The following is an 11,352-nucleotide window of genomic DNA, read 5'->3' as shown; positions in this document are numbered from 1 at the left end:
CTCTCTCTCATTTGAGCAATTCGCATTGACCAGTACTTGGGCAGTGTTCCGGCATCATACAAGCTGCCAATAATAGTGGTCTTGACGTCATAAGGTATGCTAATAAGGTATGTACTTATATTTTGGGAGTACAATCACCTCAAAGGCATTTTGTCTTTGGTTCTGGAGCGGTTCTGTATTATTCCCTTGTTGAACTGCTGTGGGATGGCCCACATTTGTGTTCATAGCAGTTGATTATCATAACGGCGCAGCAATCGCCGCAATCCGCCGGACTCGTATTGTGCAGTGCTGTGACTCGGCTTTTGTGTCGGCAGTGGGTGGATATATTGGTATTTGCCGGTCGTCGCGTTTTCTAGATACCATAGGTAAATATCGGGCAATATGTGGGTTCACGCTTTTTCTGGTACTGCTCTGTGTAAACTTGTTTGAAAATGCTGCTAGCTGATCAATGAGTTACATGCGCCCCTGAAGGTTTTGACACACTTCGCGAGAAAAACGTAGGGTGTGTGTGTGCGTGATGTGCCTGTCACTGGCGGAGCGTGTACCAATGATTGGGGAAGGCGAATTAAGAGCCTGCCAGCTTAAACACTCCGAAATATGCGTGGATGACGGATTGGTCTCCTTTGAAGGCCCACTTTTTTAATTATTGCTAGGTTAAGTTTGACTCTTGTATGATTTGTTACACACCCCCTAGATTCACAGGTATAGTAGTCACAGCTTTGAAATGCTGCATTCAGAATGTGGGCTTCAGAACTAGGGCAATGCATTGGGGGAGGGCCACCCATAGCTTGAAAAGACCAAAATCCCATTGCTTATGTCCATAAAGTGGCAGACCTGAGAGGCTGAGACTAGTCTAGCAAGGTGTTTTGATCAGGTCTGACCCTGTTCCAAATGGGATAATTGGCTTTCCAGGAACTATCAGCTATTCCTACTGGTATGCTCTAGATGGGTCAAAATCACACTGGATTTACCATGTAAAGTTTTGCTTTAAATCTGTACAAGACAGGTTGATAGTACGGGAAATGTGTCAGTAAGCTGTGCAAACAAAAGCTCAAATGAGAGGGCCGTAGCTTTGGAGCAGCCCTGTTCACCTATCTGAACCTGGGTAACATAGTCACACTCCAGCCTGCAAAAAAATATCTGCTTGGTGTGCATGCAATATGTGACACATGATGTACTTGTGTACTGTCTGAACTTCACCTTGCTTCTTGTGCGCTGACTTCTGTGTCCCAGACGCGGACCGGGACTCATTGCCCTGAACTTCCAACTTGCTTCAGTGTAAAACATGTCATGGGGAAATGTGTAAAATTTCCTTGGGATCATAGTCACCTGAATATTGGCCTTTGATGTGCTGAAGTTGGCAGCTCTCTGAAGATGGTGACACCTGCACTGGACTTGTGGAGCAACTTGTGCATGACTGATGGTAATGGATTTATGTGCAGTCAATGCGGTGTATGTTGTTGCTGCTGTGCAGGATGTTCCAGGGCAGCATGTATTGTTTACAGTCTGTGCTGTGCTGAATACTCAACACCAGGTGGTGGATCTAATCACCACTGGGGGTTGGCAGATAGAGCCCTATAGAAAATAGGAATTGACCACCCAGGTGCCCATAGAAATACTTTCCAGGTGCATGCCTTTTTTGCTTGTTTTGCAGTAACATATTTTGTTTTAGCAGGTAGAGCACATGTATCAAGTCATCACCAGGGCTGCCAAGAAGACATTGGAAGGAGTTCAGGACCTGTCCTGAAACAATGGGAAACTTGTTGCGCCTACTTGCACGAGATGACTGCTGTTCCGTGCAGAAATATGACATATTTCTTGACTTTGAAAGTAAGTGAATAAGCATGCCACACTACATCAAGAATAGGATATCATCTAGTGTGTGTGGCAACAAGAAATGTTGAATTCTGGAACCATTTTGAAATGAGTTGCTATGGTTGTTTTGACACTGGGGGGGGGGGGGGGGGCAGGAATTACTATTTATTCTAAATCTGGCATTCCCTCCTACTATGGACACTAAGAAATGCAACCAATGCAAGTGATGGATGATGATGACACCTGTAGATGCATTCACCAGGCTGATTAGATGTGGACAAGGCTGCTAGCCTGGTGAGACATAGGTAGATAACATTCTGGAAGGCATGTGAAAATGCATTCCATATATGATAGCTGTCACTCAATTTTCAATATCATGTATGGAAGTCTATTAATGTTTGAATCTGGCCTAACCCAAAACTGTGGCACAAATTCAGATACATGTACACTAGATCTTGAGTGAAGTCATTCATAAATGATTTTATTTAATTGTCATTCTTGCACATCCAACAAACTACAGACGTGATTAAAGAACAGTAAATATTCACCATACAGCAATGAAATCAAAGTATATTTCCCCACTCTGATTTGCCAGTCTGCCAAATGTGGCATGCATCTCACTGCACTGGCATATGCACCTGAGTCAAAGCACTCCCAAAAGCAGGTAGCCAAAAATTGTGGTTTGAATAAAATTTCTGGCTTGAAGATTTCCTGGTGAAAATGTTTGTAGAATGAGTTACTTAGGCAGGAGGATGAACTACTGCCTGCTGAGATGTGTATTGAATTACTGTAGAGTTGGAGTATTTTTTACCATTTCTGCAGATGATGAAACCAGTTGACAGACATGACAAACTAAAACTTGACACATCCCTCAAATGTGACTACAAAGCTGATGGTTATATTCCCTGCTCATTCCTAGAGTGCTGCTTGATGTGTACACTCACTGGAATAATGACTTGCACATGTGTAGGATGTATGTATGGATGCAATCAAGGAACTGATGTCACACTCTGTGAACATGACCATGAACTGGCCTGTGGATGCTGTCAGAGGAGGCTCCTGTGAACACAAACACTTTTTGTTTTTCTGATGCAGTATACTTTTTGTTTAATGCATCATTCTGACTATACCTTGTAAAATGTATTATTCACTGTGAACTGTGATACAGATTGCACCAGTACCCACATATAAATTGAAAAGTTAATTGCAAATAGTGAATTGCAGTATGATAACATGTCAACTTAATTGATGGCATTGCAACATCATGAAATTGCAAGTGTTCTGAACTTTTGTTACCTCACCACATGCCAGTTCAATTAGATGTCTGGCTCAAGTTCTGCATGCATTGCACCAGCACACATTCATTGCTAATGTGGTAATGCCCTTATGTCCTGTGTTTAGATGCAGAACCAACAGAAAGTGAACTTGAGACTTGGACGGAGGTGGGGCGTGTCCTGGAGGAGTCCAGGGAAATGCTAAGTGAGCTTCAACAGTACAAGGGAGCCGCCAAAGAGATACGAGAGGTAAGATTATATCCAAGTGGAGTGTGTGATATATTTGCTATGTCATATTGGGCCTTAGCACAGAACTTGAACTACTAGTCACATGCCACAGATACAAAGATGAAGTATTATCAGGCTGCAAAATGGCTTATCATTGTTTTGACATATAAGTTGCTGGTAAGACATAGGCAATGTGGGACAAGTGAGGTGATGCTGTATTATCTGTCATGTCCTACCTGGATAGCATGTCTTACTTGTAGTCCAGCTACACCACTCCCCCTGGTCCACACCCCACCTAAAAAATTGCAGGAGGGGCACATGGTTGTGAAATATCAGATTAAAGATCGTGGAAAGAACACAAGACGTACTGCTGCAGTTCGTGATGCTATTGCGGCGGAGCTCCGAATGAGACACGCTGCAAAAGTATGCAAAAGTTTAACTTCTGAAAAGCGATGAAAGAAGTTCAAATGGAGTGTGTAAATGACGTCACCAAGCTCTCATTTTTCACTTATGTTTCATGTTCAAAGTTTAAACTCGTCCGATGAATAGAAGGTGAACCAACCTCGTTCGATCTCCCTTCACATCTTATTTAAGTCTGTGACAGACTTGCACCATTTCGTACAAGAAGTCATCTGGTAACGTGAGCTAGGCAATGACGTGCCCAAAAAGCCTAAGCAAATCAAAAGTGCCGGGCCGGCACAGGTCTCTAGCAGTGCCGGTACGCTGACCCCTGTCAGCAAGTGATATGGTCATCGCTGAAAAAGGTCAACTGGCAAAATGTGTACTGATTAAAGGCTTAATGATGGTCCGAGATCATCAGAACACGGCTCCTTGGACATAAGAGCTTGGCTGGGTACATCGTTTGACAATTCACGGTTTGAACCATTCCATTTATGTGAGGTTTCCCATTAGGTATCCTTTTGTACTAGTTTTTCTTCAATTACCGCGTCTTCCAAGACATACAATAATCCTTGTTAGGTGATGTTGAACGTACGTGTTGTCTGTTCTGTCCACTCGAACGAGCTATTGCTGTAGTAGACAGCACTGGCTCTTGCCAGCACCTGTTCTGACACCGGCTGTTGCAGGCCATCGCCAGCCCCAGCGACGATAGCCAGGAGCGGGCGTGGGACGCGGTCGTGCCGCTGGTGCTCATGCTGAAGCGCTTCTACCTCTTCTCGCTGGAGATATGTATGTGTGATTTGCCTTCTCCGCAGTGACCCACATGCTCCGCCACTGTTTGCTAATTGTCAGTTGGCTCTGCTCGGAATAATCAGTTGCAGAAAAGTTATCCCCAGTCGGGTGTGCTCGGAATAATCAGGTGCAGTATAGTTCTCCCCAGTCGGGTCTGCTCGGAATGATCAGGTGCAGTGTAGTTATCCCCAGTTGGGTCTGCTTGGAATGATCAGGTGCAATATAGTTCTCCCCAGTCGGGTGTGCTTGGAATAATCAGGTGCAGTATAGTTCTCTCCAGTTGGGTCTGCTTGGAATGATCAGGTGCAGGAGTTATATTGGGTCTGCTTGGAGTGATCAGGTGCAGTATAGTTCTCCCCAGTCGGGTGTGCTCGGAGTGATCAGGTGCAGTATAGTTCTCCCCAGTTGTCCGCCGTTGTGATGTCCGGGATAGACTGGGAAGTTGCTCGCATCGTTACACTTCGACCAAAAACAATGCCATTTCCATGTGTTACAATGCAGGGTGAGGCGTGTGCGTGGGTGGGCGCGTGGGTGCGTGCGATTGTTGACGCGCGCCCCTGAGGCTGTCTTCGCCCCGTTGCAGACCGGATCGTGCCGCGCATTCTGTTCGAGCTCTGCTCGGGCCCCATGACGCCCTCCATCCACCTGGAGACGCAGCAGGCGCTCGTCAAACAGTTCGCCGACATTCTGGAGTTCGTTCTCAAGTTTGATGAAATGAAGGTGAACGGCATGGGCACGACCTAGGTCGTTGCGAGTGTGAGGAACTGGTGGAGGTGTGCTTAGGTACCAGTACCAAAATGTGTACTTTGTGTGACTCTTGCGTTGTCCTGGCGATCAGCTTTGTGTAGAATGAGATCACCATGTTTTCGTTGAAACTGAGAGCAAACTGGAGGCATATATTGTTAAATTTTGGAAAGTCAAGCAGTTCCTGAAACACCGCAGGTAGTTCAACATTCTTAAACTGGGCTGATTAGTTTTCCTGCAAGTTTACCATGAGTTTATGTGGAATATATGTGTTCTGCCGCAATTTTTCACGCGTGTTCGCCTTTCCGGATACATGCAGCAATCTTTTCGTGTGTTAATCACCTATGCATTATGAGGCTCGGTGCCTTAAGCTATGTCTGTGTGAAGGCAGCAGCCGGCGCGTAGGGCGTACCCGGCCGGACTCAACACTGTGCGCGCCGGCAGATGAACACGCCGGCGGTGCAGAACGACTTCAGCTTCTACCGGCGCACGCTCAACAGCCAGCACTACCGGCTGCGCGGCGAGCGGCCCGACACCGAGCTCGACAACGACACGGCCAACCGCATGTCTCTCTTCTACGCCGACGCCACGCCCATGCTGAAGACGCTGAGCGAGGCCACCAGCCGCTTCGTGCGCGAGGTTAGCGGCGAGCACCGGGCGCCCCGGAGCCACGCCGGGCGGCGGGCCTGACTGACGTCAGACGGCGGCCGCCGGGGGGAGGGCGGCAGCTGGTGGGTACGCGAGGTTAGCGGCGGGCGCCGGGTGCCCCGGAGCGACGCGGGGCGTTGGGCCTGGCTGACGTCAGACAGCGGCTGCGGGGGGGAGGATGGCAGCTGGTGGGTACGCGAGGTTAGCGGCGGGCACCGGGTGCCCCCGAGCCACGCCGGGCGGCGGGACTGACCGGCGTCAGACGGCGGCCGCCGGAGGAGGCGCGACGGGTGGTGGGTGCGCGAGGTTGGCGACGGGCACCAATGCCCGGTACTCCGTCCTGGATCGACCGTGGGCAGGGTTTATGACGGCTCAGGCGTGCTCACTGTAAATGGAAGAATCGTGTCTGATGCTGTCTCTACGACGACAAAACTTGTTCTTAAGTAGGTGTAGCTGACGACCTAGTTCCAGCAGAATGTCTGTGTAGATCAGAAAACACTTCACACAGTGCTGTATGCTCCATTAACTTTTAGAAAACGTATAATAGGCAGCACACTCGGCCATGTGACATTCTTGCTGTGTTTGTGTGTCTCGTGGAACGTAATTGATACCCGCATCGGTGATTTCGCGGTCCCTCCCTTCAGCACAAGGAGATTCCGGTGGAGAACACGACCGAGACGTTGGGAACCATGGGCAAGGTCTGTCAGCGGATGCTGGAGAACCCGTGAGTACGGCTGATCGCTGCCACGATGCCGGTCGTGAGCGGATGTCAGCAGTGCATTCAGCCAGGATTTGCGGACCGCTTCCTGCACGCGCCAGGTGTTCTCGCGTACTGTAGGGCGTCACTGCGTTGTCAGCATCACTCGATGGCATGATTGTTCAGTGATCACCTGAGTCTGGCGTCCAGTGCTGCGCTCATGGTGGTGACTGGTTGTGGGGGGGGGGGGGGGGGGGGCGTCGACTGCCTGAGAGGACTGGCGGCGTTGTTATGGGCTGCACTAAACAACAGTGAATTCGGAATTATTACTTCGTTGAAGGAGAAACTCGGGACTCTGCACCTGGCGATTGAGGTTTCACATATTGTCCTTGGATTGTCTTAGACGCTGTGGTGGAGTGGAGTCAGCCTCTTGTTGCACTTAGCTGTGGAGTCAGCCTATGCCATTTGACTAACGTGGTCGTTGCGCCCCAAAAGCCCAAATCAGCATCATTATCTGTGAAGTCAGCCTAGAATTGTCTTTGACTGCTGACGGACACCGTAGATATACGTTATGCAATGGCTGTACACCTTCAAAATGGCATCTGTCTTAAGATGACGCAGTGCATATACAGTGGCAGGAAGACGTGGAGCGCGGGCGGTGTCTACAACTTGTATCCAAATCATTTTCAGCTAGCTCTCACGGTTGGCCCGTATCCGGGGCCAAGTGGGTCAGATCATGTTTTGCTGGCATTGATCGGTTTTTGCGTGTGCGGGGCAAAATCGTTGAGGTCATCTGGGGTCACCCCGGGCCTTAAGCCGAGTCTCCCTCCCCGGACCTTGAGTCTCCTGGAGCCCTGAGCTTCCCTACCTTTAGGCCCCTTGAGCCCTGAGCCTCATGACCTTGAGCCTCCGTAGCTTGAGCGAAGTGTCCCTCCTTGGGCCTTGAGCCTCCGTACCTTGAGCGGAGTGTCCCTCCTTGGGTCTTGAGCCTCCTTATCTTGAGCCGAGTGTTTCTCTTTGAGCTGGCCGAGTGTCCCTCACGGCACCATTGATGTCGTGGGCGTCGATGCTGTGTGCCTTCAGCGTTAGATTTGGTATCTTAGATCAAAGTGGCCAAATGCCACTGTTTAAAGCTGCCAAATGCCGTGCTTTATTCATAGCAAGCCTATCTTTCAACGAGGAAAGCCAAAACTTCATAGCGAAAGCATGCACCAGAACATACACCGCCCTTCGCGGTTCCGAGTTTCGTCTGGTCAAAGCTGTGTACTCGTTTGATAGTGGCGCTCGCTACATCACTCGCCGGGCACGATCGGTTTCCACCGGCGCGGTCTGCCTCTGATGTCTGCATGGTGGGCCGACGCTGGCGCTGGGCGAGCCGTGCCGCCGCCTCGGGACGCTGTGTGGGATAGGCGGGCCGGACGCCGCGCTGGGGCGCAGCGGCCCGTCCGCTGACGCGTCGCCGCCTGGCCGCTGCAGGGCGCTGATCGCCCGCTTCCGACGCGAGGAGACACACCTGTTCATCCTGCGCGTCATGGTGGGCCTCGTCATCCTGTACGACCACGTGCACCCGGCCGGCGCCTTCGTCAAAGGTCGGTCGCTGACGGCCGATACATCCGCCGGCCCGGCCCGTGCTCAGACCACCGGCGCTCTGTTCCGCATCGCTGTATTTAGGTGGCGCTCATGCCATGATTCTGAGAATAAGGAGGGGCTTGGTCGGTCCTCGATCATTCCCTGATACAGTGCTGTGTGGTGATTGTGGCTTAATGTGTACCAGAACAAGTGTTGGGGCGGGGGCAGTTGGGTTCGCTGCCCATGTGGACTTCCAGCTTGCCGACTGTCTCACCTTATGGTGCCGTTACAAACGCCCGGGCTATGTCAGAAGTGGTTCGAAAGCAGCTAGGTAGGAAAATTTATCACAGACACCTACCCGCAGCACAGTTGTCATATGAACTTGAGCAGTAAATGGCAAGTTCAGACATTCATGTTACGGCATAAGTGCTTACGAATGTTAACTTTTTCAAATCTGAGCTTTGCGAACGTTGGCAGTGCCAGTGTTTCTTTGCGAACACCTGTACATGCGAACATTGCTGCTCATAAATATCTGCGCAATGCCGTTGTCGATTGCGTACGTGTTTGCGACATGCAAACATTAGTTGCTTACTTTTGTGTGCAAACATCTGCCTTACCAACTTTTGTCTTGAAAACAGGCTAAGTCGTTCGTCAAGCCGCTCGTGTGCCGCACATGCTCCTGAAGAATACAACTTGGCACGTGCTGGTAACAAACGAAGTTACGCATAACAACCTGTCTGTTTTAAGTTGTCCGTACGTGTCAAACTGCTCAAGTTAGTCGTTCTCGCGGCGCCGCCCAGTCAGCCCGTGGTCACTATGAAGCTGCCCTCTCCCCAACAGCCACCAGCCTGGACGTGAAGGGCTGCATCAAGGTGCTGAAGGAGCAGCCGCCGGCCAACTCGGACGCGCTGCTCAACGCGCTCAGGTACACAACGAAACACTTGAACGACGAGAATACTCCGAAGCAGATCAAGACGCTGCTGGCTGTGTAGCCGCTCGGTCGCGCCGCGGCGTCGCGGTGGCGGCTCCCGCCCGGCGTCGGTCTCCGCTGGCGACGGGGCCGGGTCGGCCGGCGACTCCCCTGGTGGAATGCTGCGCAAGCTCTATGTTGCAGTTCGCCCGACAGAGGCGCGCTAGCCCAGCGGCCAGCTGGGACATGCAAGGCGCGAGGACGTGCGACGGCCATTTGTACACGCATTGTGCATGCTTATGCGATTGTAATACTCGATTCTCAATTTTGTACGTCGTTTGTCGCGACATGATGTATGCATGCTTGAAGACGCTCGTAGGCTGCCAGGTCTCATTTCATCGCATGTGCTAACATTTTGCTAGACAACTATAGAGCTGATTTGTACCGTTTGTAGTGCATTTGTAGTCTAGTGAGCTTGCCACCATTTACATGAATTAACTCATAGAGAAGCGCATCAAGAATGTCGAGCCTGTAATCATGCCTTACAGAGCTTAATTTAATTGCAATCCAAGAGCTCAAGCGTTTTGAGAACTTTTGACTTTTCTGAAGGGCGTGAGTAGCGGTGAAACAAAAAGCTGTACTATGATGCGTTGTTTTGAAGATGTTTGCTGAACTGTTACAGATTAATTTTATCAATCTGTGTTTTGAACGTAAAGGTAGACATGTTTCATTGTCTTTCAAAACAAGTCTGATATGGATGTCGAGAAGTCAAAGTTGTGATTATTTTGGCACCAAAGAAATCAATGTGGATGTTAGCTTGTACATAGTGCTACAATGTTATTTTGCAATTTTCACTATTATTTAAACTACGGCTAATCGCACAAATCGAGAGGCGCCCATCAGTCGACGACTTGAGTCATGTGTCGTCGATTGGGGGGTCGCATCAACTGATTGTATTTGGCGCTTCGTTACGTCAAAGCCGGTGACGAATGAACAGCAAGGCTATGCTGGCCGCGAACCAATAGCAAGGCGATCTTGACGATATTCTGCGGCGGATTGCCAGCAATGTTGGGCACAAAGAATTACGAGTTGTGCGCTTCCGACGGAAGTTTTATCGCACGGACCATGCTCTGTGTTCGGAAATGTTTTCTTTGGTGTCAGTTGTAACCTGTTTTGCCGATTTGTTGATGCATGCTCCCATGGTTTCAAAGACGTCTCCGGTCGGGGTTGGCTGCAAGCGCCGCCCGGCCCGGAGCAGATGTCCAAGTGTAGTTCCTAGTTCCACATTTGAAAGGTTTGCGTAGACTACAGTAGGCTCGTTTACGTACGAACTGTGTGCAGTTTTCAGATTTATAGTTGCTCCGTTGCCTTTAATGTAAAAGCCTGGTGTTACGTTGATATGCGCTGTCTAGAACCCTTAAATACGGACATAGTCTGTTCTACTCTAGCCTTTGCTTTATTCAGACAGTGCTCCATCCCGGAGCCTTTCCGTAGCTGTGCGGGCTCGCCGGAGCCGTGCTTGTCCTCGATCGCTCGCTGTAGCTGTGCTGGAGCGGCCCAGGCGCCCTCCGCGGTGTGCGGGTGTCCTGGTGTGTTGTCGGCGACGAGCGGCGCCCTGGCCCGCCCCGTGTCCGTGGCGCTCACTTTTTCACGCGTTTCTACTTGCTACACGCTTCGCGCAGTGAGCCGCGCTCCGCTCCGGAGCGGCGCCCCGTGGCCGGGGTGCGCCGCGTCGCGCGCTCTGTACAAGCCAGCCGCGGGCGCGCGACCTTCCTCTGTCACTGCCTCTACGATACACGCCCGGGCGGTACGCTCCACGACATGCCGGCGTGGGCGGAGCCTCCCACCCCCACCCCCCACCCCCCGCCAGTCGAGCGACAGACCTCACGAACCCGTTTGGAAATATATACGTGGTCAGTACAGCCGACTGTGTGAGTGTGTGCGTGCGCGCGCTCCGCCGGCGCTCGGAGCGCGTGGGGCGGCGGGCCGCCGTTGCTGTTTCGGGACGTCGCGGCTAGTCAGACTGGACACAGGCGTGTTGGCCCGTCCTACGCCGCGGCTGGTCCTCGGGACGTTCTGCTCCTGCCTTCGCCGGGTGCCAGTGTGAGCCACCTGCTCACCATCGCTGAGGCCATGTGTTGTCCGCGGCAATGGGAAGGTGCTAGTGCGCGGAGCACTGGTTGGAGTTGGCAGAGGAATCATTGGAGGTATCAAATGTCGAAGTTTGAGAAACGAGCCGGGCGTCTCAGTAATGTAGCATTGAAGGCCGGAACACA

The 11,352-nt window shown here is 51.0% G+C and overlaps 1 protein-coding gene across 2 annotated transcripts; it reads left to right on the top strand.

Moving 5' to 3' along the window:
- Nucleotides 1-288: 288 nt before the first annotated feature.
- LOC119096954 (CYFIP-related Rac1 interactor A) lies at nucleotides 289-10,930 on the top strand. 2 transcript variants are annotated; one of them, XM_037219957.1, is made up of 9 exons: nucleotides 289-365; nucleotides 1,676-1,830; nucleotides 3,217-3,338; nucleotides 4,403-4,505; nucleotides 5,092-5,228; nucleotides 5,697-5,891; nucleotides 6,545-6,624; nucleotides 8,074-8,186; nucleotides 9,007-10,930. In XM_037219957.1, exons 2-9 carry the CDS (start codon nucleotides 1,752-1,754, stop codon nucleotides 9,156-9,158), a joined length of 981 nt encoding a protein of 326 aa, XP_037075852.1. In that variant the 5' UTR covers nucleotides 289-365; nucleotides 1,676-1,751; the 3' UTR covers nucleotides 9,159-10,930. The 2 variants fall into 2 exon arrangements, with proteins under 2 accessions (XP_037075852.1, XP_037075851.1); XM_037219956.1 differs by having other exon boundaries at nucleotides 291-365; nucleotides 1,673-1,830.
- Nucleotides 10,931-11,352: the final 422 nt, after the last annotated feature.

The sequence above is a fragment of the Pollicipes pollicipes genome, unplaced genomic scaffold (genome assembly GCF_011947565.3).
Source record: "Pollicipes pollicipes isolate AB1234 unplaced genomic scaffold, Ppol_2.1 Scaffold_4295;HRSCAF=5057_pilon_pilon_pilon, whole genome shotgun sequence".
NCBI classification, from domain to species: domain Eukaryota; kingdom Metazoa; phylum Arthropoda; class Thecostraca; order Pollicipedomorpha; family Pollicipedidae; genus Pollicipes; species Pollicipes pollicipes.
Note: the sequence above shows the minus strand (reverse complement) of the source record. Positions and strands in the feature narration are given on the sequence as shown.